The sequence below is a fragment of the Rhinatrema bivittatum genome, chromosome 6 (genome assembly GCF_901001135.1).
Source record: "Rhinatrema bivittatum chromosome 6, aRhiBiv1.1, whole genome shotgun sequence".
NCBI classification, from domain to species: Eukaryota; Metazoa; Chordata; class Amphibia; order Gymnophiona; family Rhinatrematidae; genus Rhinatrema; species Rhinatrema bivittatum.
The window spans coordinates 324,005,591-324,032,215 of record NC_042620.1 but is presented as its reverse complement, the minus strand read 5'-3'; the positions used below and the strand labels follow the sequence as shown (position 1 = coordinate 324,032,215).

Genomic DNA, 26,625 nt, shown 5'->3' with positions numbered 1-26,625 from the left:
TTATGAGATTCACCCAAGCACAGCACACACTCGACATGCAGGTCGGTGATAGACATAGTGCGAGGGTAGTTCAAGCATTTTTTAAACCTGTTACCATCATGAAGGCCAGACAGCCATCGACGGCCTTCTGACAGAAAAATTCTGTTTAACCGGAATAGACAGGGAAAAAAGTACTCACCAGCCGGTGAAGACAGGGAGACCCCATGAAGGGGATGAAATGAGAAATTTTAAACTTTTTTTCTCTTAGTATTTTGTGTGAGAAAAGTCACACAGGGCTCCTTCACCGCGATGCTAACTGCAGCGCGGAAAAACGAAGACTGAAGGGAGACCCCTGTGGCTCGAGGGATCATGGCATACTGGGCATGCTCAGTGTGCCAGTCAAAAGTTTCTAGAAACTTTGACAAAGTTTTCCGTGATAAGGCTCTGTCCAGTGATGTCACCCATATGTGAGGACTATCATCCTGCTTGTCCTGGGATAAAATATTTTCTCTTCTCAAATCTTTCTGAAAGATGGAAGAAAATAGCTACACAATTTTGTTTTCATATATTTCTGTCTAGTCAGCAACACACAAATGTAAATGCTGTTTTTCTGGATGCATGTGTGCATGTTTACCACCAAGATTCAGCAATTTTATTCAAGAAGCATACAGAGATGAGACTATGAAGTGAATAAAAACATTCTGTACCTGCATTTTCCTCTTTACAGTTTCAAAGGGGAAGGACAGTGTCTGTGCTACTCCCGCTGCTAAACAGCCATTTATAAAGTTCTGGAGTGGAGTAAAGCGAACATTAGGTTCCTGCCAGATTTTATCCAGATTAATGTAGATTAAAAAAGACCCAGCTGAAAAGGGAATGGCACCTGACAAAATGAAAAGACAAAAAAGGAAAAGATGTTCACATGCGATTGACAATGAAGATGAATCTGAAAAAACCCACACTTCTGAAATGATATGTTAAATGAGCTTCCTGCAAATGTAGCCCATACTCTTGGGCTGTGCTTTTTGCATACGATTCACATCAGCAGGCCTGAAAGGGCTCAAGAAAGGGAGATCTGTACAGAGGCAGAGATCTGAAAGTTAAATCTTCCTCTGTGCTGTCATGTAAAAAGTATGAAAAAAAAAAAAGGGCCTAGAACTGTTTCCTTTGCTGAGAAGGGATCCCAAAGATCCCAAGCAAGGATGGAAACTTTTTGGAATCAAACTCATAATTAAAGAAGCAGCAGCATATCTAAGGTACTACTTACTGCAATTTCATCTGCCTCCAAAGCAGCCTCAGGTATAGTGGGATCACTGTCAGGTGGGATTAAAAAAAGAAAGCCAATTCTTTGTAGACTACAAAGAATTTCCCCACATTATGATAAAACTGCAAGATCTTACTCCAGTGCAAACATCATTGAACACCAAGCATCCAGCTTTATCTGCTGAGAGGTAAATTCACAACTATGCATGTCGCTCTCACCGCTGCCACTCCCTGAAGTTACAAATCCTACTTCTAGCCAGCAGCAGAGTTCTCCCACCCCCCCCCAACTTCCCTCTTTCTTTTTCCTTCATTCAGTTTTTCCACTAGCACTAATCACAGATTTCTAACCTCATCTTTATTCAAACAAATTACCAGCATCTTTTCATCAAGCTGAAATGAATGCCCCTTGGCTTCATTGTATTCTCATAATATTGTATTTATGCTTTGAACACTTCTCTAATCCTTTATTTCTACTCACTTTCTTCTACTAGAAGCGGCCTTAAATATGTGCTGGGTATCCCCTTCTGAAATAGGACTTCTAACAGGAAAACTAGTTTAATCATAAAAATTGTGCACTGCCCTTACTACTAGACTTGCTCATATCAATGATCCATTTCGTTTAATTACAGTATTCATATGGCATCTCCATGTCTTGCTACTCCATAGTTATACCCCTCAGTCATGTTGAATAGAGAAAAGTGGGACATGAAGGTGTGAACAGATGACTAAATAGCAGCTTTGCATGTCATCAGTGGAAGTGGCCCTCAAAAGAACCACTGAAGATATCATTGTTCTTCCTTGAGTTTTGACAGTTTATAATCCACAAGCCAACTGAAACATAACTATGAACGATACAGTCCACTAGCCCAGTGGTTCTCAACCTTTTTTTTGGCTGGGACACACCTGACAGATGGTTCTCACATGTGACACACTGAACATGTGACCATCACGGGGCTAAATGTACTCATGTACTCTGCATCCACAGGAATCCCCTCAACCCCCAGCAATGAGTGCAGAGCAGATCTAGGGCATTACCCTGTGCAACTCGCCATACAAAAAAAAAAAAAAAAGATATTCTGCTTCTGATGACATCTCAGTAAAAGCAAAACAAACTCCCTTTACTACCAGGCACAATAGCCTTCCTTATGAAAAGACTAATTTACTATTGATGCATATCCTATTGAGAAAACACAACAAATAAGATTGATACAAATGCCAACATGCTAGTAAAATACCTCACCTCGGTCACACACCCAGAACTGACCTTCAGCAAGTACAGAAAAACCACAAATTATAAATATGGAGACAAACTGGAATGGAAAACCAAAAAAGCCACTCTGCATGCAGTGCGAACCTGGAGAAACGGAAAGAAAATATAGCACCTAATAGACTCTCAGGATTTGCAATAATGCACACAAACTAACCCGCACAAAGTTACACCTGTATTATAGAACACACATTTCCTATTGGGAAAACAGAATAAGCCAAGCTGCTATAGAGCCCTACACAGAAATAATTGTAAAACTATACTAAAAATGTTACAAAACAGCTGCTGAACAGAATAATATCCAACAATTAAAAACTCAAAAATTATTAAAACATATCCAAATATCAATAAAATATTTCAAAACAGCAGACATCACATAATACCTACTAATTAAAACTGCAGTCAATCAAGAAAAATAAATTTAAAAAGCCACCTTTTCTTACCCTCTCCAGCAACTCTCCTACTCCTTTCCAGGCCAAAAGCACTCACCAGAAGCAGCAAGGGTCCTCACAGTCCTCTTCCTTAGCGCCCACAACCAGTCTCTCTCTCTCTCACACACAAATGCTCTCACCCCCATTCACCCCCCCCCAAGACACACAAGCTCTCACCCAGGCCCCCATCCCCCCCCCCCCAGACACACAAGCTCTCACCCAGGCCCCCATTCACACACCCCCCCCCCCCCAGGCACCCATTCATACCCACACACAAACTCTCACCAAAAACTCCTTCCTCCTTCACTGCAGGGATGGGCTCCAGTTCCGCCGCGGCTTTACTCCGACGGGCCTTCTTTTTTCGCTGCCTCACCAGCCAGCCAAAGGCTTCCTCCCTTCTTCCTACTCCCACTGGCAGGTAGAAGGGAGGAAGCTTCTGATTGGCCTGCGCGGGGGCAGGCAGAATGAAGGAGGCTTCCCACTGGGCAGTGGGGGTAGGAAGAAAGGAGGCTTCCAATTGGCCCACGGGGGCTGGAAAAAGGGAGAAGGAAAGAACAACGGAGCAGTATGACACCGGGAGACGCGCTGCACTAGCCAATTAGACAGTTTGTTTGGCAACTGCCCTTCAGAAGGAAGGTAAGACAAATATCCATATCAAACTGATTATGCAAAAAGGCAGATCTGGTGAATATGAAACCAGAGCTTGTAATTTGCTTATTCTTTGTGGCAAAGTGACGGCAACAGGAAAAACACTTTCCAGGTGCAATACTTCAAGTCCACTGACTTGAGAGGTCCGAAAGGAGATATTTTATGAGCTAAGCTAGGACCATGCTGAGATCCCAAAGACCAGAGGTTTAGAATGCCATAGATTTTTAATGAACTTATATAATAAAGGGTGGAGAAAGACTGGAGTTTCTTCCACCTGCAGATGATACACCACAATGGCATTGAAATAAAGTTTAACTGAACTCTTACTGAAACAAGTCTCTCAGGCCACAGGTTGAATTGTGAAAGTTAAAAAAAAACAACACACACACACATGCAGAGGGGAAGGGATCTAGTTGGCTATTCTTACACCAAATCAAGAACCTCTTACACTTAAAATTGTGGGATATTTGATTGAAGGTTTCCTAGCTGAAATAGACAAATCCTCCCCCTTCTCTAGGAGGAGTAAAACTACGGAGCATCCAACATCCACACTGTGAGGGCCAACGACTGCAGGTTCAGATGGCACAGCCTGCCATCTTCCTGTGTGATGAAAGTCAAAGACATCCCCAAGGGAATCAGACTGAATGGACAGACAGATGTGATACAGATATCACATTTGCAGATAACCAGAATTGTACTCAACCAACCATAAACACTGAACTCACATAAGATTTAGGTACCTCAAACTAGGGACTGGATGAACACTTACCAGTAATCACTTGGGACCCAGAGCCCCACAGGACGACTACTGACACATCTGTGGCAGCCAAGAGCGGGAAGCTGAGTGTGTCTACACTAAGGAAAATGAAATTATCAGGCAAGTAATTTCTCCATTTCCTACATGTAGACAAATGGACTCAGGACCAGCAGGATATACCAAAGCTACTCCCCAACAGGGTGCTGGGAGGCTGCCTGCGGTCTAGTCAGTCAACACCACACGTACACAAAGGCTGCATGCTCCCGGACTTACACATCCAGATGATAAAACCTGGAAAAGGTGTGTAAGGAGGGCCAATTCGCAGCTCGGCAGATATTGATGGGAGACAAATTAACCTCTGCCCATGACACTGCCTGAGCCTTAGTAGAATAAGCCCTAACCTGAGTATGCAACAGCTTTCCACCATCCACATACATGGCCCTGACCATCTCCTTAGTCCAACGAGTTACGGAAGCCCGCGAAGCTGGAGCGCCCTGCTTACTCCTGCCATGGAGAACAAAACAGGCGATCCGTCTTTTGAAAAGACTCAGACCTCCAGATACCGCACAAGACGCTTAACATCCAAGGAACACAAAAGGCGAATTCCTCCGCATCCCTGACCTTACCCAGGGATGGCAAAGAAATGGACTGATTCAAATGAAAGTCCAAAAAGGATGGAACAGTACGCAGCTGTCACCCAAGAGTCACACCCAAAGGAATGACTCCCATCAAGACAATGCCTGCAGCTCAAGAAGTCCAGCATCAAATTAAGACTCCATAATGGAACTGGTAAACTCAAGGGAGGCCTAAGGTGCTTCACTCCCTTCAAAAAATGGACATCAGGATGAGATAACAAGGAAAACACTATTCACCAGGCCTCTGAAACAGGCAAGAGTCACAACCTGCACCCTTCAAGGAATTAAAGGTGCAAGGCTTTATTCAATCCATCCTGCAAAAAAAAAAAAAAATCCAGAATGAGAGGGATCTTAACTGAACGAGGAAGAACACCCCGCTCCTTACATCAGGCCTCAAAAACTCTCCAAACCCACACATAAGCCAAGGAAGTGGAGAACTTGCGAGCGTGGAATAAAGTGGCAAGCGCCGCAGAGGAATAACCATGCTTTAACAGGCAAGCCCTCTCAAGGGCCAAACCGAAAGATAGAATTGAGTCAGACCCTCGTGAAGAACCTTCTGCTGAAGCAGATTCATGTGTGGCAGAAGATGAAGGGGGGGGGGGCCCTCCACCAGGAGTAGTCACAAATCTGCATACCATGAATGCCTAGGCCAGTCTGGTGCCACCAGGAGTACTAGCCCCCTGTGGCTTTCGATCTTGAGAACTATCCTGCCCACAAGGGCCACAGAGAAAAGGCATAAAGCAATCTGTCTTCCGGCCAGACCTGTATGAGAGCGTCTAATCCCAGGGACCCCGGATCTCTCCTGCAACTATAGAAGGGAGGAACCTTCGCATTTCGAGAAGTTGCCAGCAGGTCTAGGAATGGAAGGCCCCAATGATCCACAATCAGCTGAAATGCCTTGTCTGACAACACCCACTCTCCTGGGTCCAGACTCTCACATTGTCTTTTCCTGCAATGTGAGAGGCCGAGACCATCTGCAGATGACCTTCTGCCCATTCCATCAGCTGGTCTTGGTTCCTCCCTGGTGATTGATATAGGCCACCATTGTTGCATTGTCTGACATCATGTGAACTATTAGATTCCGCAGCCTGTGGCTGAACTGCAAGCATGCCAGCTGTACCGCTCGGGCCTCCAGGTGATTGTTGTTCCAGTGGGACCTTCGGCATTCCAGCACCCCTGGGCCATTAACTCCAGACAGTAAGCCCCCCCAAATGTAGAGACTTGCATCTGTTATGAGTGCCAACCAGGCCAGAGAGGACAAGGGAACTCCCTTTCTCAGATGATCCTCTTGCAACCACCACTGGAGGCAGGAGCAAGTTTCCATTGGCAATAAGCCGAACCGCATAATCCTGAGACTGCGGGTTCCAACGAGATAGCAGAAAGCACTGAAGAAGATGCATATATGTGCTCACCTATGGCACCCCTTCCAGGGTAGCTGCCATCAAACTAAGTACCTTTAAGTAGGGCCACAAAGTTGGGCGTATGGTGTTCATCAAATGACGCACTTGAGACATCAATCTCTGGATTCGAACTTCCGGTAGGAAAACTGTCCTGTCCCGTGTCGAACTGGTCCCCCAGATACTCCAATGACTGGGATGGTTGAAGATTGCTCTTGGTCAGGTTCACCACCCAACTGAGCTCCTGCAATAAGGAGATCACTTTGATGTCACCAGGCATCCCTCTTCCTGAGATTTGGCTCGAATCAGCCAGTCGTCCAAATACGGGTGCACCAGGATTCCTTCTTTTCGCAAGGCTGTCACTACCACCATCATAATCTTGGAACATGCTCTGGGAGCAGTAGAGAGACCAAATGGCAACGCCCAAAACTGATAATGGCTCCTCAACACCACAAAGCATAGAAAGCGTTGGTGTTCCAATCAGATAGGAATATGACGGTAAGCCTCTGACAGATCCAAGGAGGCCAGAAATTCCGACTGCACCACCATTATTACAGAGCATAAGGTTTCCATTCTAAAATGAGTTATCCTCAAGTGACAGTCGACCCTTTTGAGATCCAAGATGGGACAAAAGGAGCACAACAAATGGAATATCGCCCCATACTTGAGGCGTGGGCACTGGAACCACAGCCCTCAGTCTGAAGAGCCTTTGAAGCGTGAACTTCACTGCCTGCTTCTTCTACAGGGAGTGGCATGGGGACACCATGAACACGTCCCGAGGAATACTGTGAAAATCCAGTGCATACACTTCACGTATCATCTCCAGAACCCACTGGTCCGATGTGATCTTGACTCACCTCTGATAAAAGAGCGAGAGACGTCCCCCTATTTCCTGTTCCGGAAGGTGAGTCGGCAAACCTCCATTGAGAAGCTCAGGAAGGTCCCCCACTCGAGCCCATTCCTCTTGGGCTGCCAGGGATGAAAGGACTGAGACCTACCAAAAGGCCAAGTCTGCTGAAAGGGACGAAAGGCCAAGTCTGCTGAAAGGGACGAAAAATGCCTGGAACCCTGGAAACGACCCCTCATATCAAAGGGGTGCTGCAACTGCTTTTTATCCTCTGGCAACAGAGCACCGGAGACTCACCCCACTTACTGGTCAGTTTCACCAACTCACTCCCAAACAAGAGTGAGCCTTTAAGGGGCATCTTGGTAAGATTGGCTTTGGAAGCTGTTTCAAAAGAACAATTTCACAACCAGAGTTGATGCCTGGCCGCTATCACCGAAGCCAGTCCTCTGGCTGAGGTCCGAACCAAATCACAGCCTGCATCTGCTAAAAAGGCGGCAGCAGGCTCCATAACCGCTCTGCAATTCCCTCCAGAATCAACCTCCTGAGAGAGAAGCAAACAAGATCTTGCCACTAGGGCACAACAGGAGGCAATCTGTACGTTCTTTGCCACTCCCTAAAAGGCTTGCTTAAGAATAGCCTCTTTAAAAAGAGTATAAACATTTAAACTCACAATGCATCCTTATTGGCAATTAATGTAACTTATGCAATAGTGGGACTGCCATAGCTCTTCTAGAACTTAAGATTTGCCATACTGGGTCAGACCAAAGGCCCATCAAGCCCAGTGTCCTGTTTCCAACAGTGGCCAATCTAAATCACAAGTACTTGGCAGGATCCCAAGGGGAAAACATTCTTTGCTGTTTATCCCAGGGATAAGAAGATTTCTGCAATGCTACCTTAATGGTTTATGAACTTTTCCTCCAGGAATTTGTCCGAGCTTTCGACGCACCCTCTGGCAACGAATTCCATAGCTTAATTATGCATGCATGCAATTATGCATAGTAAAAAAATATGTTCTATTAGTCATAAATGTATTACCGAGTAACTTCATTGGGCGTCTCATTGATGGATAAGATAAATATAAAACAAGCAAATACATCTTTGTCAACATAACAGAATTTTGAGGAGTATTAAAGCAATATTCATATATAAGCCCACATTATCCAGGGGGACAAAGAAAAAAGTAGAAAGAAAGAAAACTAAGAATATTTGAATCTACCAGAACATCCCATACCTCTTCCTTCAACTAGGATTAGTCTCATCAACTAAAAACCTCTCAAGATCCATAAGATCCAGAAAGATAGACTTATTACCTTGAAGACAAATGACACATTTACATTTAAAAAGATGCTCCTAGGGCTAAAACCCGAATTTTCAATTGCAAAAATTGCTTGCTTCTTGACCGAGTTTCCCTAGAAAATCTGGGAAAATCTGAATCTTTTGGCCACAAAAAGAACTCTCCTTAAAAATATATTTTTTCATCAATATTTTAAGTTTATCTGTATCTAATAAAGCAACTGCAAAAAGGTAGCTCTTGTATTTATATCATCTGATTCAAGAAATGTTGAAACGTTAGGGCTTACCATTGGTGTTAAAACATCAAGACCCTTCTGCCATAATTACCCCCAACAGGCAAATAACAGGAATTAGATAAAAAAAATTCTCTCATTTGGAAACTGAAAAATCTCATTTATATATTTATTTATTTTTATATTTATTTATTTATTTAAGTTTTTTATATACCAACATTCAAGACAATAGTCCCATCATGCTGGTTCACATGAAACAGGAGTGCAAAATAAACTTAAACTTGAACAATAGTGCGGAAATAGCAGTTACATGTAACAAGGAAAATTGAACTTGGAATGAGAAGGAAAAAGGAAAAAGGAAAACCAGCTAATTACATATAATTACATTGTAAGAGGTAGCTAATAGTGATGTTGATGGTGATGTGATGATTGTTAGGAGTTAAATGATATTGGAGTTAGGAAAAGCCTGCCTGAACAGCCAGGTCTTGAGTCTTTTCTTGAAGGTTGAGAGGCTGGGTTCCATTCTAAGATCTGGGGGGATAGAGTTCCATAAGGTAGGACCGGCTGTGGAGAAGGCCCGATTTCTTAGCGTAATGTGTCTGGTAGTTTTGGCTGGGGGGACTTGAAGTGATCCTTTGTAAGCATCTCTTGTCGGTCTTGTTGAAGTGTGTAATCGGAGGGGGAAATGAAGGTCAATTGGGGCTAGTTGATGAATGTGTTTGTATATGGTGAGAATGGCCTTGTATATTATTCTGAAGTGGATGGGTAGCCAGTGGAGGCCCATTAGGATAGGGGTTATATGGTCTCTTCTCCTGGTATTAGTGAGTATACGGGCACAGGCATTTTGAACCATTTGCAGTGGTTTGGTGTGTAGAGAGGGGAGACCAAGCAAGATGGTGTTACAATAGTCCAGCTTTGCGAAGATGATTGATTGTAGGATTGTTCTAAAGTCATGAGTATGGAACAGAGGTCTTATTCTTTTCAGTACTTGGAGTTTATAAAAGCAGTCTTTGGTGGTTTTGTTGATGGTGGCTTTCAGGTTCAGGTGATTGTCAATTTGAACTCCTAGGTCTCTCACTTGTGTAGTTTTTGGTATGGCTGGATGAGTGGGGGTGCAGGAGCTGTTCTCTGGTGTGATGAGTAGTAATTCCGTTTTGGATGAATTTAGTACCAGGTTGAGGCTTGTGAGAAGCTGTTTGATATTTTGGAGGCATGTTTCCCAATGAGACAGTGTTTTCGCGAGTGACTCCTTGATGGGGATCAGGACCTGGATATCATCCGCGTAGAGGAAATGTTTGAGCTTGAGGTCAGTGAGAAGTTGGCATAAGGGTAATAGGTATATGTTAAATAAGGTAGTATTTCTTTAACTCAGTCCCTGAAAGGAAGCGGGTTATAGGAAAATTCAATAACCTTAAGTTTTTTGAACATCATCTGTTCTCCAAAATCTCACACTTCTGATAGATAATTAAAATCCTGAATGCCTGTGATTGAGGTTGATTGTAAATTAGATATAGCTCCAGACTGTAATTTAACTTCCAATTTCAGTTTAGCAGATCTTTCCAAATCTGAAAATTTCAGGGAAGCTTTTTCAGTATAGAAGCATAATTGATTTACAGAATTTGTTAAAGAATTATCAATCCTGGAAATCACTCTCCAAAAATCTCTAAGAGATTTCTGCTGGTTTCTCATAAGAACTTAAGGCTAACCCATCCTTTAACTTATTTAATTGAACAGTTCAGGAATAGATGGGGTAGCTGAAGACAGAGGTAAATTAAGTTTGGTAGATGGATTGTCCAACTTTTCAGCATTCAGTGTCATTAAATTACTGGAATTCGCCCTAAGCCCCAAGTCCCCTTGAATCTCCAAAGTAGTCAAATCTTGAGAGCCATGAGAGGTATTCAAGGAAATATTAAGAGTCAACCAGCAACAAGCCTGATGAAGTTTGAGGTTTGGGAGGGGGAGAACGCGCTTCAGGGGATAAGGATATCCCAGCTAATTCGATACTCGAGTCTCGCAGTAGTGAATTAGCTTTATATACATGTAACTCCATTGGCCCGTGGATTTAGGTAGGAGTGGTGTCTACCGTCGTCATGTCTTTTCTTTTTGCCCATAATTAAATGGGGGGGGGGGGGGGGGGAATGGCATAAGGAGTGCACCAGCGGCAGCACACAACGATTTAAGGTCCTCTGTCCTTCAGATCGGGCAAGGCGTCCAGCCAGATGCCTGCGGCAGGAGTTCTTAGAAGCCTCCAGGTCCCAGTAGGAAGAAAGAAAAGTCCCCCTCCACTCATTTTGTAGACCTCTATCATATCTCCCCTCAGCCATTTCTTCTACAGGCTGAAGAGTCCTAACCTCTTTAGCATTTTCTCATAGGGGAATATTCTATCCTCCATCATTCGGTTGCCCTTCTTTGTACCTTTTCTAATTTTGCTATATCTTTTTTCAGATGTGGTGACTATAATTGACCACAGTATTCAAGATGAAGTCACATCATGGAGTGATACAGAGGCATTAAGATATTCATTTTATTCTCCATTCCTTTCCCAATAATTCCTAGCATTCTATTTGCTTTGTTGGCTGCTGTTGCACACTGAGCAGAAGATTTCAGCGTATCAATGACGCCTAGATCCTTTTTCTCCTAAGTGGTGACTCGTAATGTGGAACCTTACATTGTGTAGCTATAATTTGGGGTACTCTTTCCTAAGTGCATCACTTTTCACTTGGCCACATTAAATTTAATTTTTCATTTGCATGCCCAGTCTCCCGAAGTCCTCTTGAAATTTCTCAATTTTGAATAATTGTTTCATCAGCAAATCTGATCACCTCACTCGCTGTTCTATTTCCAGGTAGTTTATAAACATGTTAAAAAGCAGTGGTCCCAGAAGAGATACCTGGGGCACTCCACTATTCACCTTTTTTTCCATTGAGAAAATGTAACATTTAGCCCTACTCTGTTTTCTATATTTTAACCAGTTGGCAATCTACAATAGGACACTGCCCCCATCCCATGACTTTTTAATTTCCTAAGAAGTCTCATGAGAGCCTTTGTCACATGCTTTCTGAAAATCCAAACACACTAGATCTGGCTCACCTTTAGCTGCATGTTCATTTACACCCTCAAAAAAATGTAGCAGATTGGTGAAGCAAGACTTCCCATGGCTAAATCCATGTTGGCTTTATCCCATTGAACTGTGACTGCCTATATGTTTAGTAATTTTGATCTTTATGATAGTTTCTACCATCTTCCCTGGCACAGACTCACTGGTCTGTAGTTTCCTAGATACCTTTTTAAAAATTGGTGTTATACTGGCAACTCTCCAGTCTTCAGTACCTTAGACAATTTTAAGTATAGTTTACAAATTACCAATAGCAAGTCCACAATTTCATTTTTCAGTTCTTTCAGCACTCTGGAATGTATACTCAGAATATATATTGGCACACTCAGAAAAATAGAAAGAGAATGGAGAAAAAACAAAAATACTACCACAGTAAATAATTATCGGAACAACTTAGCTCAATATAAAAATATCATCAATGCGAAAAAGGAATTCTTCTCCAACAAAATCTCCAAATTTCATCATAACCCCAGAATCTTATTCGCAATAGTTCAGAAACTTACCAAAACCACCCAAGAGTCTTCATGCACCAAACATGGAAGTGATGACTTTGCTGATTTCTTCAACAACAAAATATCTCATCTAATCCAATTCAACATAACCAACAACAACCAGAACACCAAACTTAACAACAAGATAACCTCATCATGGTCAAACTTTGACACTGCCTCCACCATTGAAATTCAATCTATAATAAATAAAATGAACCCCACCAACCATCCATTAGACAACATCCCAATAACAACCCTCAAATCAACTGAACCTATCATATCAAAAACCATCACCAAAATTGTCAATTTATCACTGACCGAAGGCAACTACCCCAAATCTGCTGTCATCAAAACAATCCTTAAAAAGAACAACCTAGATCCGGAAATCCTTTCCAACTACTGTCCCATATCGAACCTTTCGTTCATTGCCAAAACCACTGAAAAAGTCGTACACACTCAACTAGATGACTACCTGGAGACAAACAGCATCCTACCTCCATCCCAATATGGTTTTAGAAAAAACCTAAACACAGAATTTCTCTAAATAACATTATTATAAGAGGCTTTGACAAAGGTGAAAAATACTTGCTCATTCTTCTTGACCTTTCAGCCGCCTTCGACACAGTGAACCACAATATACTATTGGAGAGACTATCCCAAATTGGTTTAACTGGCAATACCTTACTTTGGTTTTCTTCCTATTTATCTGATCGAACATACCAAGTATTAATCAACAACCTATCAAAAATAATCAACCTCAACACCGGAGTCCCTCAAGGATCAGCTTTATCAGCCACCCTTTTCAACATATACCTTTCTCCCCATTTGCCAACTACTAAAAGAATATGAAATCACACACTTCCTCTACGCTGACATTATTCAGCTCCTCATTCCCATACAAAATTTGATTGAAGACACCTACAAGAAAACCTCAGAACTACTTATCTCAATCAAACATCTCCTAAATTCCCTGAAACTCATAATCAACTTTGACAAAACAAATACTACTCATGGATAAAAAAAACCCAATCCAACTCCGCCACCCCTGACAATACTTGACAAACAAATGATAACTATACTCCCTACCACCCACACCAGGAACCTCGGAGATATCATTGATAAAGAACTTTCTTTCAAGAACCACATAGCAAATAAAACTAAAGAAAGATACCACAGACTCCTAATCCTAAGACACCTGAAACCATTTCTCAACCCCCATGATTTCAGAACTGTACTTCAACTTCTTATCTTCTCCACCTTCGACTATTGCAACTCCTTACTAATTGGAATACCTTTTTCATCCCTCAAACCCCTCCAAATACTGCAGAACTCAGCCGCCAGAGTCCTAACTGGAACAAAAAGAAATGAACACATAACACCAATATTGACCTCACTTCACTGGCTCCGTATTACTGCACGTATTGCTTACAAATCAATGACCATAATCCACAAAATTCTAAACAATGATCATCAAGGTCTTAACACCCTAAACATAATCCCTCAAAATCCTCCAAGAAACCTACGCTCTAATAACTCAGGCTACCTAAACATTCCCCCTATCAAAGATGCACATCTGGCAACCACAAGAGAAAGAGCCTTTTCAATTGCTTCACCTAAACTTTGGAACACCCTACCTAAATTCCTGAGAACCCAACACGACCTAAAAATATTCAAAAAGGACCAAAAAACACTGTTCCGCAAATTCTACACTGACCCTCAGACGTCTGATCATTCCAACTCTCAAATGAACTCTCAGTTATAAACCTCTTAATACATTCTCTTCACCCTGAACTGCATAACCTCCTCTTCCAACCTAATAATGCTCTCTGGTGCTGCCTTGGAGGAAGAAGGTCTCATAATGGGAGAGCACCAACCAGGTGTAGCAGGAAAGGATCCTGTAGCAAGGACCTGCTGTCAAGGTGATGCATTGTCCTTTCGCACTGAGGATATCTCCCCAAGGCCTACTGCCCAGGAGGGAAGGGTTAGGTCGGCCGTCATAGTTGGTGATTCGATTATTAGGAATGTAGATAGCTGGGTGGCTGGTGGGCGTGAGGATCGCCTGGTAACATGCCTACCTGGTGCGAAGGTGGCGGACCTCACGCGTCACCTAGATAGGATTTTAGACAGTGCTGGGGAGGAGCCGGCTGTCGTGGTACACGTGGGCACCAACGACATAGGAAAATGTGGGAGGGAGGTTCTGGAAGCCAAATTTAGGCTCTTAGGTAGAAAGATTAAATCCAGAACCTCCAGGGTAGCATTCTCTGAAATGCTCCCTGTTCCACGCGCAGGTCACCAGAGGCAGGCAGAGCTCCGGAGTCTCAATGCATGGATGAGACGATGGTGCAAGGAAGAGGGATTCAGTTTTGTTAGGAACTGGGGAACCTTTTGGGGAAGGGGGAGTCTCTTCCGAAGGGATGGGCTCCACCTTAACCAGGGTGGAACCAGACTGCTGGCGCTAACCTTTAAAAAGGAGATAGAGCAGCTTTTAAACTAGAACAAAGGGGAAAGCCGACAGTCGCTCAGCAGCGCATGGTTCGGAGAGAGGTATCTTTAAAGGATACTAATGATGCATTAGAATTAGGGCATCCCAACAGTAAGGTTCCAATAATTAGAAAAGTAGTCCAAGTGCCTGTAACTAAAAACTCACCTGACCTAAAAAATTCTAACTTATCCCTTTCAATTAAAAAGCAGAATAAAAATACAACAAAAAACAAACTTTGAAATGTTTGTATGCTAATGCCAGAAGTCTAAGAAGTAAGATGGGAGAATTAGAATGTATAGCAGTAAATGATGACATAGACTTAATTGGCATCTCAGAGACATGGTGGAAAGAGAATAACCAATGGGACAGTGCTATACCGGGGTACAAATTATATCGCAATGACAGAGAGGAGCAGTCGGGAGGAGGTGTGGCGCTTTATGTCCGGGATGGCATAGAGTCCAACAGGATAAACATCCTGCATGAGACTAAATACAAAATTGAATCTTTATGGGTAGAAATCCCTTGTGTGTCAGGGAAGACTACAGTGATAGGGGTATACTACCGTCCACCTGGTCAAGATGGTGAGATGGACAGTGAAATGCTAAGAGAAATTAGGGAAGCTAACCAAATTGGTAGTGCAGTAATAATGGGAGACTTCAATTACCCCAAGATAGACTGGGTAAATGTATCATCGGGTCACGCTAGAGAGATAACGTTCCTGGATGGAATAAATGATAGCTTTATGGAGCAATTTGTTCAGGAACCGACGAGAGAGGGAGCAATTTTAGATCTAATTCTCAGTGGAGCACAGGACTTGGTGAGAGAGGTAACGGTGGTGGGGCCGCTTGGCAATAGTGATCATAATATGATCAATTTTGATTTAATGACTGGAAAAGGAACAGTGTGCAAATCCAAGGCTCTCGTGCTAAACTTTCAAAAGGGAAACTTTGATAAAATGAGAAAAATTGTTAGAAAAAAACTGAAAGGAGCAGCTACAAAAGTAAAAAATGTCCAAGAGGCGTGGTCATTGTTAAAAAATACCATTCTAGAAGCACAGTCCAGATGTATTCCACACTAAGAAAGGTGGAAAGAAGGCAAAACGATTACCGGCATGGTTAAAAGGGGAGGTGAAAGAAGCTATTTTAGCCAAAAGATCTTCATTCAAAAATTGGAAGAAGGATCCAACAGAAGAAAATAGGATAAAGCATAAACATTGGCAAGTTAAATGTAAGACATTGATAAGACAGGCTAAGAGAGAATTTGAAAAGAAGTTGGCTGTAGAGGCAAAAACTCACGGTAAAAACTTTTTAAAATATATCCGAAGCAGAAAGCCTGTGAGGGAGTCAGTTGGACCGTTAGATGATCGAGGGGTTAAAGGGGCACTTAGAGAAGATAAGGCCATCGCGGAAAGATTAAATGATTTCTTTGCTTCGGTGTTTACTGAAGAGGATGTTGGGGAGGTACCCGTAATGGAGAAGGTTTTCATGGGTAATGATTCAGATGGACTGAATCAAATCACGGTGAACCTAGAAGATGTGGTAGGCCTGATTGACAAACTGAAGAGTAGTAAATCACCTGGACCGGATGGTATACACCCCAGAGTTCTGAAGGAACTAAAAAATGAAATTTCAGACCTATTAGTAAAAATTTGTAACTTATCATTAAAATCATCCATTGTACCTGAAGACTGGAGGATAGCAAATGTAACCCCAATATTTAAAAAGGGCTCCAGGGGCGATCCGGGAAACTACAGACCGGTTAGCCTGACTTCAGTGCCAGGAAAAATAGTGGAAAGTGTTCTAAACATCAAAATCACAGAACATATAGAAAGACATGGTTTAATGGAACAAAGTCAGCATGGCTTTACCCAGGGCAAGTCTTGCCTCACAAATCTGCTTCACTTTTTTGAAGGAGTTAATAAACATGTGGATAAAGGTGAACCGGTAGATATAGTATACTTGGATTTTCAGAAGGCGTTTGACAAAGTTCCTCATGAGAGGCTTCTAGGAAAAATAAAAAGTCATGGGATAGGTGGCGATGTCCTTTCGTGGATTGCAAACTGGCTAAAAGACAGGAAACAGAGAGTAGGATTAAATGGGCAATTTTCTCAGTGGAAGGGAGTGGACAGTGGAGTGCCTCAGGGATCTGTATTGGGACCCTTACTGTTCAATATATTTATAAATGATGTGGAAAGAAATACGACGAGTGAGATAATCAAATTTGCAGATGACACAAAATTGTTCAGAGTAGTTAAATCACAAGCAGATTGTGATAAATTGCAGGAAGACCTTGTGAGACTGGAAAATTGAGCATCCAAATGGCAGATGAAATTTAATGTGGATACGTGCAAGGTGATGCATATAGGGAAAAATAACCCATGCTATAATTACACAATGTTGGGTTCCATATTAGGTGCTACAACCCAAGAAAGATCTAGGTGTCATAGTGGATAACACATCGAAATCGTCGGTGCAGTGTGCTGCGGCAGTCAAAAAAGCAAACAGAATGTTGGGAATTATTAGAAAAGGAATGATGAATAAAACGGAAAATGTCATAATGCCTCTGTATCGCTCCATGGTGAGACCGCACCTTGAATACTGTGTACAATTCTGGTCGCCGCATCTCAAAAAAGATATAATTGCGATGGAGAAGGTACAGAGAAGGGCTACCAAAATGATAAAGGGAATGGAACAACTCCCCTATGAGGAAAGACTAAAGAGGTTAGGACTTTTCAGCTTGGAGAAGAGACGACTGAGGGGGGATACGATAGAGGTGTTTAAAATCATGAGAGGTCTAGAACGGGTAGATGTGAATCTGTTATTTACTCTTTCGGATAGTAGAAAGACTAGGGGGCACTCCATGAAGTTAGCATGGGGCACATTTAAAACTAATCGGAGAAAGTTCTTTTTTACTCAACGCACAATTAAACTCTGGAATTTGTTGTCAGAGAATGTGGTTCGTGCAGTTAGTATAGCTGTGTTTAAAAAAGGATTGGATAAGTTCTTGGAGGAGAAGTCCATTACCTGCTATTAAGTTCACTTACAGAATAGCCACTGCCATTAGCATTGGTTACATGGAATAGACTTAGTTTTTGGGTACTTGCCAGGTTCTTGTGGCCTGGATTGGCCACTGTTGGAAACAGGATGCTGGGCTTGATGGACCCTTGGTCTGACCCAGTATGGCATTTTCTTATGTTCTTATGTTCTGATATTGTTCAAATTGTTTTTATTGTTGCACAACTAAGAAAATGTATAATGTTCACATTGTTTTTTCTGTTACACAACTGCTAAGAAAAATGTATATTTTTGTAAACCGTTATGATGGCTCTACCGGATGACGGTATATAAAACTCAACAAATAAATAAATTAAATAAATACATACCATCTGGTCCAGGTGGTTTGCTACTCTCTCATTTGTCAATTTGCCCTATTATACCTTTCAGGTCCACAGAGATTTGTTTCAGTTCCTCTGAATATCATTTCTGGCATGGGTATCTCTTACATCTTCCTCCGTGAAGACTGAAGCAAAACATTTTTGTTGGTCTGTCTACTATGGCCTTGTCATCCTTAAGTTCCCCTTTTACCCCTTGATCATCTAATGGTCCAATTTGACTCCCCCACAGGCTTTTATTTCAATTACCTGTAATTTCCTAGTTCTCCCCGATAATTCCAGATAAACTGCATTACAATAGTCTACGTGTGGTATGAAAGCATAAAAATCACAAAATAAGTTACATCTCATGCTCAGTGCACACTGTCTTACTCAGCCTAGGGATAAGAGAGGCTGGAAGGACTTAGAGAAAACTCAGGAAGGGAAGATGAGGAAGTGCTGTATGCTCTGTGTGCCTTGCACAAAAGTTGCGTATTAAATTTTCATACCCCAGAGCTCATGCTATAACTAGGAGGAGAGGCGTTTGTGACTATACATGGTCTAAGAAAAAAGGTTTCTGCATGTTTAAAAGCCACTTTTGGTGTCTCTTGTTGCTGTAAGGTGCTAGATTGTACCTTTCTATGGCATACCTGATTAAGTCTGAAGGAAGCACACTGGTTGGGAAAGCTGACATGTTAAAAGGAAATTGGATGTTGCTGCATTCAAGAAGTTTGTTTTTTTTTTGGGGGGGGGGGGGGGGGGGTGTTTTGTTTTTAAGTTTCCTTCTATCAGTGGCTTGTTGATATTTTCCTAGAGAGCTCCTGAAATCTATACCGCAGGAGCTGGCTTTCTGAATCAAAAACAGCCAATTTCTTCTGCCAACAGCTTGCCAGCATTTTGTGGAGAGCAGCTAATGTGTTTTTGGATTTCACCGATTATTGTGCTCGCATCTGAAATTCAGTGAGGGAACAAGGCACGCACAAGTTTCACTATTGTAGAGTACAAAACAAAACTGGGTGGTAGCCCCAATTTAATTTGATCTCAAACAGGAAGAAACATCTAGAACCTTGATGGGAGAGAAGCCTTGGTCTCATGTTACTGCAATACATAGTCTGCTCTAATGGTTGTGTGAGACTGCAATCGAATGTCCATTTAAAAGCAATCTAACCATCCTATTTACAGTTTGAAATGATTCCACAAGTTTCCCATCAGGGTCCTTGTATACACCATAGGCAAATCTCTCATGCTTATTCATTATGGGGTAGATTTTAAGAACTTGCACGTGGGCATCCATGTGCGCGCACTACCCGACGCGCACACATGGACACCCGATTTTATAACATGCGCGCACATGTTATAAATTGGGGGTCGGCGCATGTAAGGGGGTGCACACTAGTGCATCTTGTGTGAGCCGATGCCCACGGCCTTCACTCGTTCCCTCCCAGGCTGCTCCAATTTAGGAGCAGCCTGTGAAGGAACTTCCCTTCCCCCTAAGCTATCCTTCCTACCCCTTCCCCTAACCTTCCCGCCCCCTAGCCCTATGCTAACACCCCCCCCCCCCCCTCCAATTCCTTTAACTTACCCTTTGCGCCTGCCTTCGGGCAAGCGCAGGTTGCGCACACCGGCATGTGATCCCCCGGCACAGCAGCAAATGGCCGCTGTGCTGGGGACCTCTAGCTCCGCCTCTTTTTCGAAGCCCCGGGACATACGCACATCACTGGGCCTTTTTAAAATAGGCCCGTGCGCGTAGGTGTTTTAAAGTCTACCCCCTTGGACATTCAAAATCCCAATCAGCTGGGGGGCCCCTGTGGATAGGATGAAGCACAATATACCAGCAACAAACGGATACAAATAAGTACCTCTCGAAATGAAACCCAAATCACTTGAAAGGGAATACAAAATATAATAAACTTTTCAGAAAAAAAACAACACTAAAAACGAGAGCAGTATTAGAAAAAACAGTGTACCAGGTTTAATTCACTGTCTCCCACCTGTAATGGGCCTCAGAGGTGGTCCATGTTGGGTTTTTCTAAGACATATTTATAATCGGATAGCAAGCTAAGCATTCAGTGGTTACTTTTTGAAAAAGTGGTATATGGTGCCTTAGTTATTTTTATGATTATTTACAATCAGCTCGATACAGTAAAGTGGGGCCGCGGTTACCCCGCTCCTAACCCGCTTTCTACTCACTTTCCGGCCGCGTTAGCCCTTCCTGCGATCCACTATCCCCTTTAACCCATCCTTACCGCCTTTTTAAATCCCTGGGTAACCCCTTCTGCACGCGGCATGTATATCAGATGTAAACGATCGAATTAGCTATTCCCTCCCATACAGTAACGCGCGCCCCGACTATCGCTATTTTACCCGGCCAACGAAAGAACGCTTCGCTCGTGCCGGAGAGGGCACTTCACGCCGAGCCAGGAGAACCGGGACCTGCGGGGGGGGGGGGGGGGGAAGAGGAGAGGAATGCTGCAAACCGGATGGAGCCCTAACTGTTGCCGAGCCAGAAGAACCGGGACCTGCACGGAGGGGGGGGGGGGGGGGGGGAGGAGGATCGCTGCGAGCCGCTTTCGCCGCCAGCTGCCCCCTCCGGAGGGCGGCAGATAAGGGAAGGGGCTGAAAAGCAACAAAAGGTAAGTTGGTACATGTCGAGCCGCTTCGGGAGGAGGGGATTTTCGGTTTTTAGGTTTTCCTGGGTTAAAGTTGGGATCCACTTCCTGGTGCCTGTCATTTCAAATGTAATTTTGTAATTTGAAATGACAGGTACCAGCGCACCCAGGATACTGTATAGGCGCTGTATTAAGCGCCTATACAGTAAAATGGGTTGCGCGGGCCTAACGCTTCCCCTAACGCTTTGCATACACAGCTTGCATTTGCAAGCAATTTAAATAGAGTATCGAGCGGTATGTGATCAGAACAGTGCGTGGGGCAAACGAGGGTGCGCCCGGAACTGCCGCACTCTAACGCGGCCTTACTGTATCGACCCGAATGTGAGATTTTTACTAAATAAAAAAAGATTTTTGTAGTTTTTGTAAATTTGAGATTTGCGGTACATGTTTTGAATCCATGGTGTAGATTCAACTGATACTGCCTGAGGCCCACTGCAGACGGGAGACAAATGGATTAAACCTGGTACACCGTTTTCTTCTGAACCGCTCTTCTCATTTAGTATTTTGTTTTATATTTTTTTCTGAAAAATTTCTTATTGTATTTTGTATTCCTTCTCTTACTTGATTTGGGTTAAAAATAAAGTACTATACAGCTACCAAGACAGTGAAGCAAAGGAAAGCTGGGACAAACAATTACATATATTGTCTAATTTACCTAGTACTGTTAGTGAAGCACCTCGATAGAGTCCAAGAAATCCTTCTCGATAATAAATAGACCAAAAAGCATGAAGAATGCCTCTATATGAAGGTTCCAGTCTGTTCTGCACTATGAGTCGCGTTTCGATGACATCAACAGGGTACGTCACTATAGTTGCAACCATGCCTGCCAAACTTCCTGCCACAATGGCCTGCCACTGAGAAATCTGACCCAAGTCATCCATAAAGAACATGAGAAACCTGAAAAGGAAAAATATATAGACATATAAAAAGGAACGAATACATGCCAGACTACAATGTGTATAAAGGGGTACACAACTCCAGTCATGGAGTGCCATAAATAGGTCTGGTTTTCAGAATATCCCAAATAAGTATACCTGAGGAATATTTGCTTGCACTGCCTCCAGTGTATGTAAATACATTTTATGCATATTCACTTTAAATGTCCTGAAAAGCAGACATCAGTAGCACTTCAGGACCAGAGTTGCCTACCCCTGGTGTAGTACACTGACAAATACAGTTGTTTTGGGAACAAGAACTTGTGTTTGTTCTCTCACTACTGCCCTACTCTAATTCAATCTTACCAGCCAGAATACAATTGTATGCACGGTTGGCAGAGCAACAGAAAGTGAACTAGAAGACCAGCAGCTGGACTTGATACCTTTTTAAGCACAAGGGAAGGAGCCCAAGAACAATTTAATCAACTTGAGTCAAATGCCAGAAAAAGAAAATAAATCCTGCATTACAGATTTTTTGGCAGAGACTTCAGAGAAGGATGAACCAACAGACTGGAAGGAGAGTAACCAATAGGACTTAAACAATTTTTTTTTTTACATTTGTGTTGTCAATTCATCTTGCTACCCAGGCAAGACTCAGTCCATAGAAACCGCAAGCGGCAGGAAATTTGAGTCCATTTCTGCAGAGGCTACATTAAAAAAAAAAAACAAAAAACCCTGTGTATGGTGTCTAAGTCTGTCTGATTTTATATTCAGTGATCTTTATAAGCCACAGCACTGACTTGCAGCTGAGGCACCGATGTAAAGACAGAAAAATGTGCAATGTACTTCAGCACACATTTTCTTTACTCATATGCTAAAAATATTACTCCAAAATTTATTTTTTTTTTTACTGCATTGGAACATGCATAATCCCCTTTAATGCACACAAATGGAGAAATTACTTATCTGATAATTGCGTTTTCCTTAGTGTAGACAGATGGACTCAGGACCAATGGTTTAGTGTACTCCTGATAGCAGTTGGAGACGGATCAGATTTCAATCTGACGTCAGCCCTTAGTACAGGAAGTGCAGCTCTTCAGTATTCTCCTCGAAAAGCATTGTGGATATATGTGTGACTGACTAATTTGATTAACTTGAATAACTTCATAACTTGGTTAAACTTTATAACTTGATTAATTTGATTGACTTGAACTGGTTGGAACGACTATAGCTGGAGACCGCCAGTGTACTCAACCGGAAAGCGTCGACACCCGGTAGGGTGGGTGCCCTAGGTGAATGAAAACATGGCTTACCCTTGAATCATTTGGATTCCATGTGTAACGGCAGCCAAGGGTGGGATGCTGAGTCCATCTGTCTACACCAAGGAAAACGAAATTATCAGGTAATTTCTCCATTTCCTAGCATGTAGCAGATGGACTCAGGACCAATGGGATGTATAAAAAGCTACTCCCGAACTGGGTGTGAGGCTGCCCGTGACCCACTTAGTACTGCCCTTGCAAACGCCGTGCCCTCCCGAGCCTGAACATCCAGACTGTAGAATCTGGAGAAGGTGTGGATGGAGGACCATGTCATGTCGCTGCCCTGCAGATCTCGGCGGGTGACAGCATTCTGGTTTCTGCCCAGGATACTGCCTGGGCTCTGGTAGAATGGGCCTTGACCTGTAGAGGCGGAGGCTTGCCTGCTTCTACGTAGGCCACCTTGATGACTTCCTTGATCCAGTGGGCTATGGTTGCCCGCGAGGCTGCTTCCCCTTGTGTCTCTTCCCGCTGTGAAGGACGAAAAAGGTGGTCCATTTTTGTACTGGTTCCAACATTTCCAAGTATCTGGACAGGAGTCTGCCTATATTGAGGTGGCGTAGATGAGCTTCTTCCGAATTCTTCAAGTCATCCGGCGATGGTAGCGAGATGGTTTGGTTAAGATGGAAGTGTGATACCACCTTGGGAAGAAACGAAGGGACCGTGCGTAGCCAGATGGATCCTGGGGTGAGCATGAGGAACGGCTCACGGCAGGACAGTGTTTGTAGTTCTGAAATGTGGCGGGCTGAGCAAACTGCCAGCAGAAAGGCTGTCTAAAGTTAACAGACGGAGGGACAGACCTCGGAGGGGTCTGAAGGAGGTTCCTGCTAGGAAATCCAGGACCAAGTTGAGATTCCACAGAGGTACCAGCCACTTTAGTGGTGGGCGGATGTGTTTGACTCCTTTCAGGAAACGTGATATGTCCTGGTGAGAAGCTATGCTGTCGCCCCCGCTCTTGGGGCCGTAGCATGACAATGCGGCCACCTGTACCTTGATAGAGTTGAGGGACAGTCTCTTCTGTAGCCCGTTCTGTAAGAATTCCAGGATCACAGGAACTTTAGTTGAGCGTGGCTTGATGTCGTGGTCTTCGCACCAGGCTTCAAAAACTCTCCAAATCCTTATGTTCGTTAGAGATGTGGAGAACTTGCGTGCTCGGAGCAGGGTGTCGATTACAGGCCCCGAGTATCCGCTCTCTCAGGCGAGCCCTCTCAATGGCTAGGCCGTAAGAGAGAGAATTGAGCTGGATCCTCGTGGAAGATCGGTCCTTGTTGGAGCAGGTCTCTGAGTGGAGGCAGTGGTAGGGGGGTTCCCTGCCAGTAGTCTTCTCATGTCAGCGTTCCACGGTCTTCTTGGCCAGTCCGGGGCCACCAGAAGAACTAGTCCCCTGTGCAGTTGTATCTTGTGTATGATTGCTCCCAGTAGGGGCCACGGTGGGAAAGCGTATAATAGGGTCCCCTGTGGCCAGGTCTGTACCAGGGCATCGATCCCCTGGGACTGAGATTCCTGCCTGCGGCTGAAATACCTGGGTACTTGGGCGTTGGACCGGTTTGCCAGGAGGTCCATGTCTGGGGTCCCCCACTGGTTCACTATCATTTGGAACGCTGCGGACGACAGCTTCCATTCTCCTGGGTCTAGACTTTTCCTGCTGAGGTAATCCGCCGTGATGTTGTCTTTCCTGACGATGTGGACGGCAGAGATCTCTTGGAGGTTTACTTCTGCCCACGTCATTAGGGGGTCTATTTCCAGAGACACCTGTTGGCTTCTGGTTCCCTCCCTGATGGTTGATGTAGGCCACTGTTGTGGCGTTGTCTGACATTACTCCGACCGCTTTGTCTCGGAATCTGTGGGCGAAGCGTAGGCAGGCTAGTCTGACTACCCATGCTTCTAGGCGGTTGATGTTCCATCCCGCCTCTTCTGTGTTCCACTGCCCTTGGGCGGTTAATTCCTCGCAGTGAGCTCCCCATCCTTGTAGGCTGGCGTCTGTGGTGAGCAGGGTCCAGGTTGGGGAGGATAGTCTTATTCCCTGGCTCAGGTGGCTGGCCAGTAGCCACCACCGTAGCTGGGTCCGAACCCTGCCCGGGAGTGATAGACGTACGGCGTAGTTCTGAGACAGCGGATTCCATCGTGATAGAAGTGAGCACTGCAGGGGTCTCATGTGAGCTCGCGCCCATGGAACTACTTCCAGTGTGGATGCCATCAGAACGAGGACTTTTAGGTATGTTGAGGGTCGAGGTTCGCTCAACAGGCTTTGTAACCGGTTCCACAGTTTTGATCTCCTTATAGGAGTCAGACTGACCTGGTCTTCTTTGGTGTTGAATCGGACTCCTAGGTACTCTAGAGACTGTGAGGGCTGTAGGCAACTTCTGTTGACCACCCATCCTAGGCTCTCCAGTACAGTTTTGACTCTGTTGGTTGCTTGGCAGCTTTCCTCTGGAGATTTCGCCCTGATCTGCCAATCGTCTAGGTAAGGATGTACCAAGATTCCTTCCTTCCTCAATGTTGCCACCACCACCACTATGATCTTGGTGAATGTCCGGGGTGCTGTGGCTAACCCAAAGGGTAGTGCCCGGAACTGGTAGTGACGGTCCAGGATTTTGAAGTGTAGATAGCGCTGGTGTTCCTGATGAATTGGGATGTGTAGGTAGGCCTCCGAAAGATCCAGGGATGTGAGAAACTCTCCCGGTTGTACTGCCCTTATTACAGAGCGTAGGGTTTCCATGCGGAAGCAGGGAATCCTCAGGTGGCGGTTGACCGACTTGAGGTCCAGGATGGGCCTGAACGTCCCCTCTTTCTTGGGGACGATCATAAATGGAATAATGCCCAGTATTTATTTCCTGTAGAGGCACTGGGGTTATGGCTTCGAGGGCCAGTAGTCTGCTTAGTGTAGCTTCCACTGCTTCCCTCTTGGCGAGGTCGTGGCAGGGGGAACTCCACAAACTTGTCCGGAGGGGTTCGTAGAAAATCCAGATAGTACCCCTCCCGAATGATGGCTAGGACCCACTTGTCCGAAGTTCTCGACCCATCTGTGGTAGAATAGGGCTAGTCTGCCCCCTATGGCTTCTTCCCTTGGACAGGTCGGCTGAATCTCATTGTGGGGTACGGCTGGGGCCTGTACCCGAGCTGGTTTCCCCCTTGTTGGGCTTGGTCCAAAAGGACTGATTCCTGCCCGTAGGGCAGGGCGCTTGATAGTTGCTTCTGTATGGATTGAAGCGCTGTGAACTTCTGCCCCTGGAGGGCTGGAGAAAGGGTCGCTGGTTCCTCTTCGTCCTGTCCTCCAGTAGGGCGCAGCAATAGGGACTCGCCCCATTTATTGGCCAGTTTCTCTAGCTCACTACCGAACAGGAGGGATCCTTTGAAGGGCATCCTTGTGAGGCGAGTTTTGGAAGATGCGTCGGCCGACCAGCTTCTGAGCCAGAGTTGCCTCCTGACAGCCACTGCAGATGACACTCCTCTGGCTGCCGTGCGTACCAGGTCGGAAGCAGTATCCGCAAGGAATGACACTGCTGGTTCCATGACTTCTCCAGGGGTGTTTCTCCTGGTCTGTAATAAGCAGGCATGTG

At 44.2% G+C, this 26,625-nt stretch overlaps 1 protein-coding gene across 1 annotated transcript in view; it reads right to left on the bottom strand.

Annotated features, from left to right (window-relative positions):
• Window positions 1–26,625, bottom strand: part of SLC25A43 (solute carrier family 25 member 43) — a 101,789-nt gene that overhangs the window by 57,517 nt on the left and 17,647 nt on the right. Inside the window, exons 2-3 of the mRNA XM_029607604.1 lie at window positions 21,530–21,771; window positions 687–859 (exon numbers count right to left, since the gene is read on the bottom strand). Of these exons, the coding sequence (XP_029463464.1) occupies window positions 687–859; window positions 21,530–21,771 (415 nt within the window). The remainder of the gene's footprint in view (window positions 1–686; window positions 860–21,529; window positions 21,772–26,625) is intronic.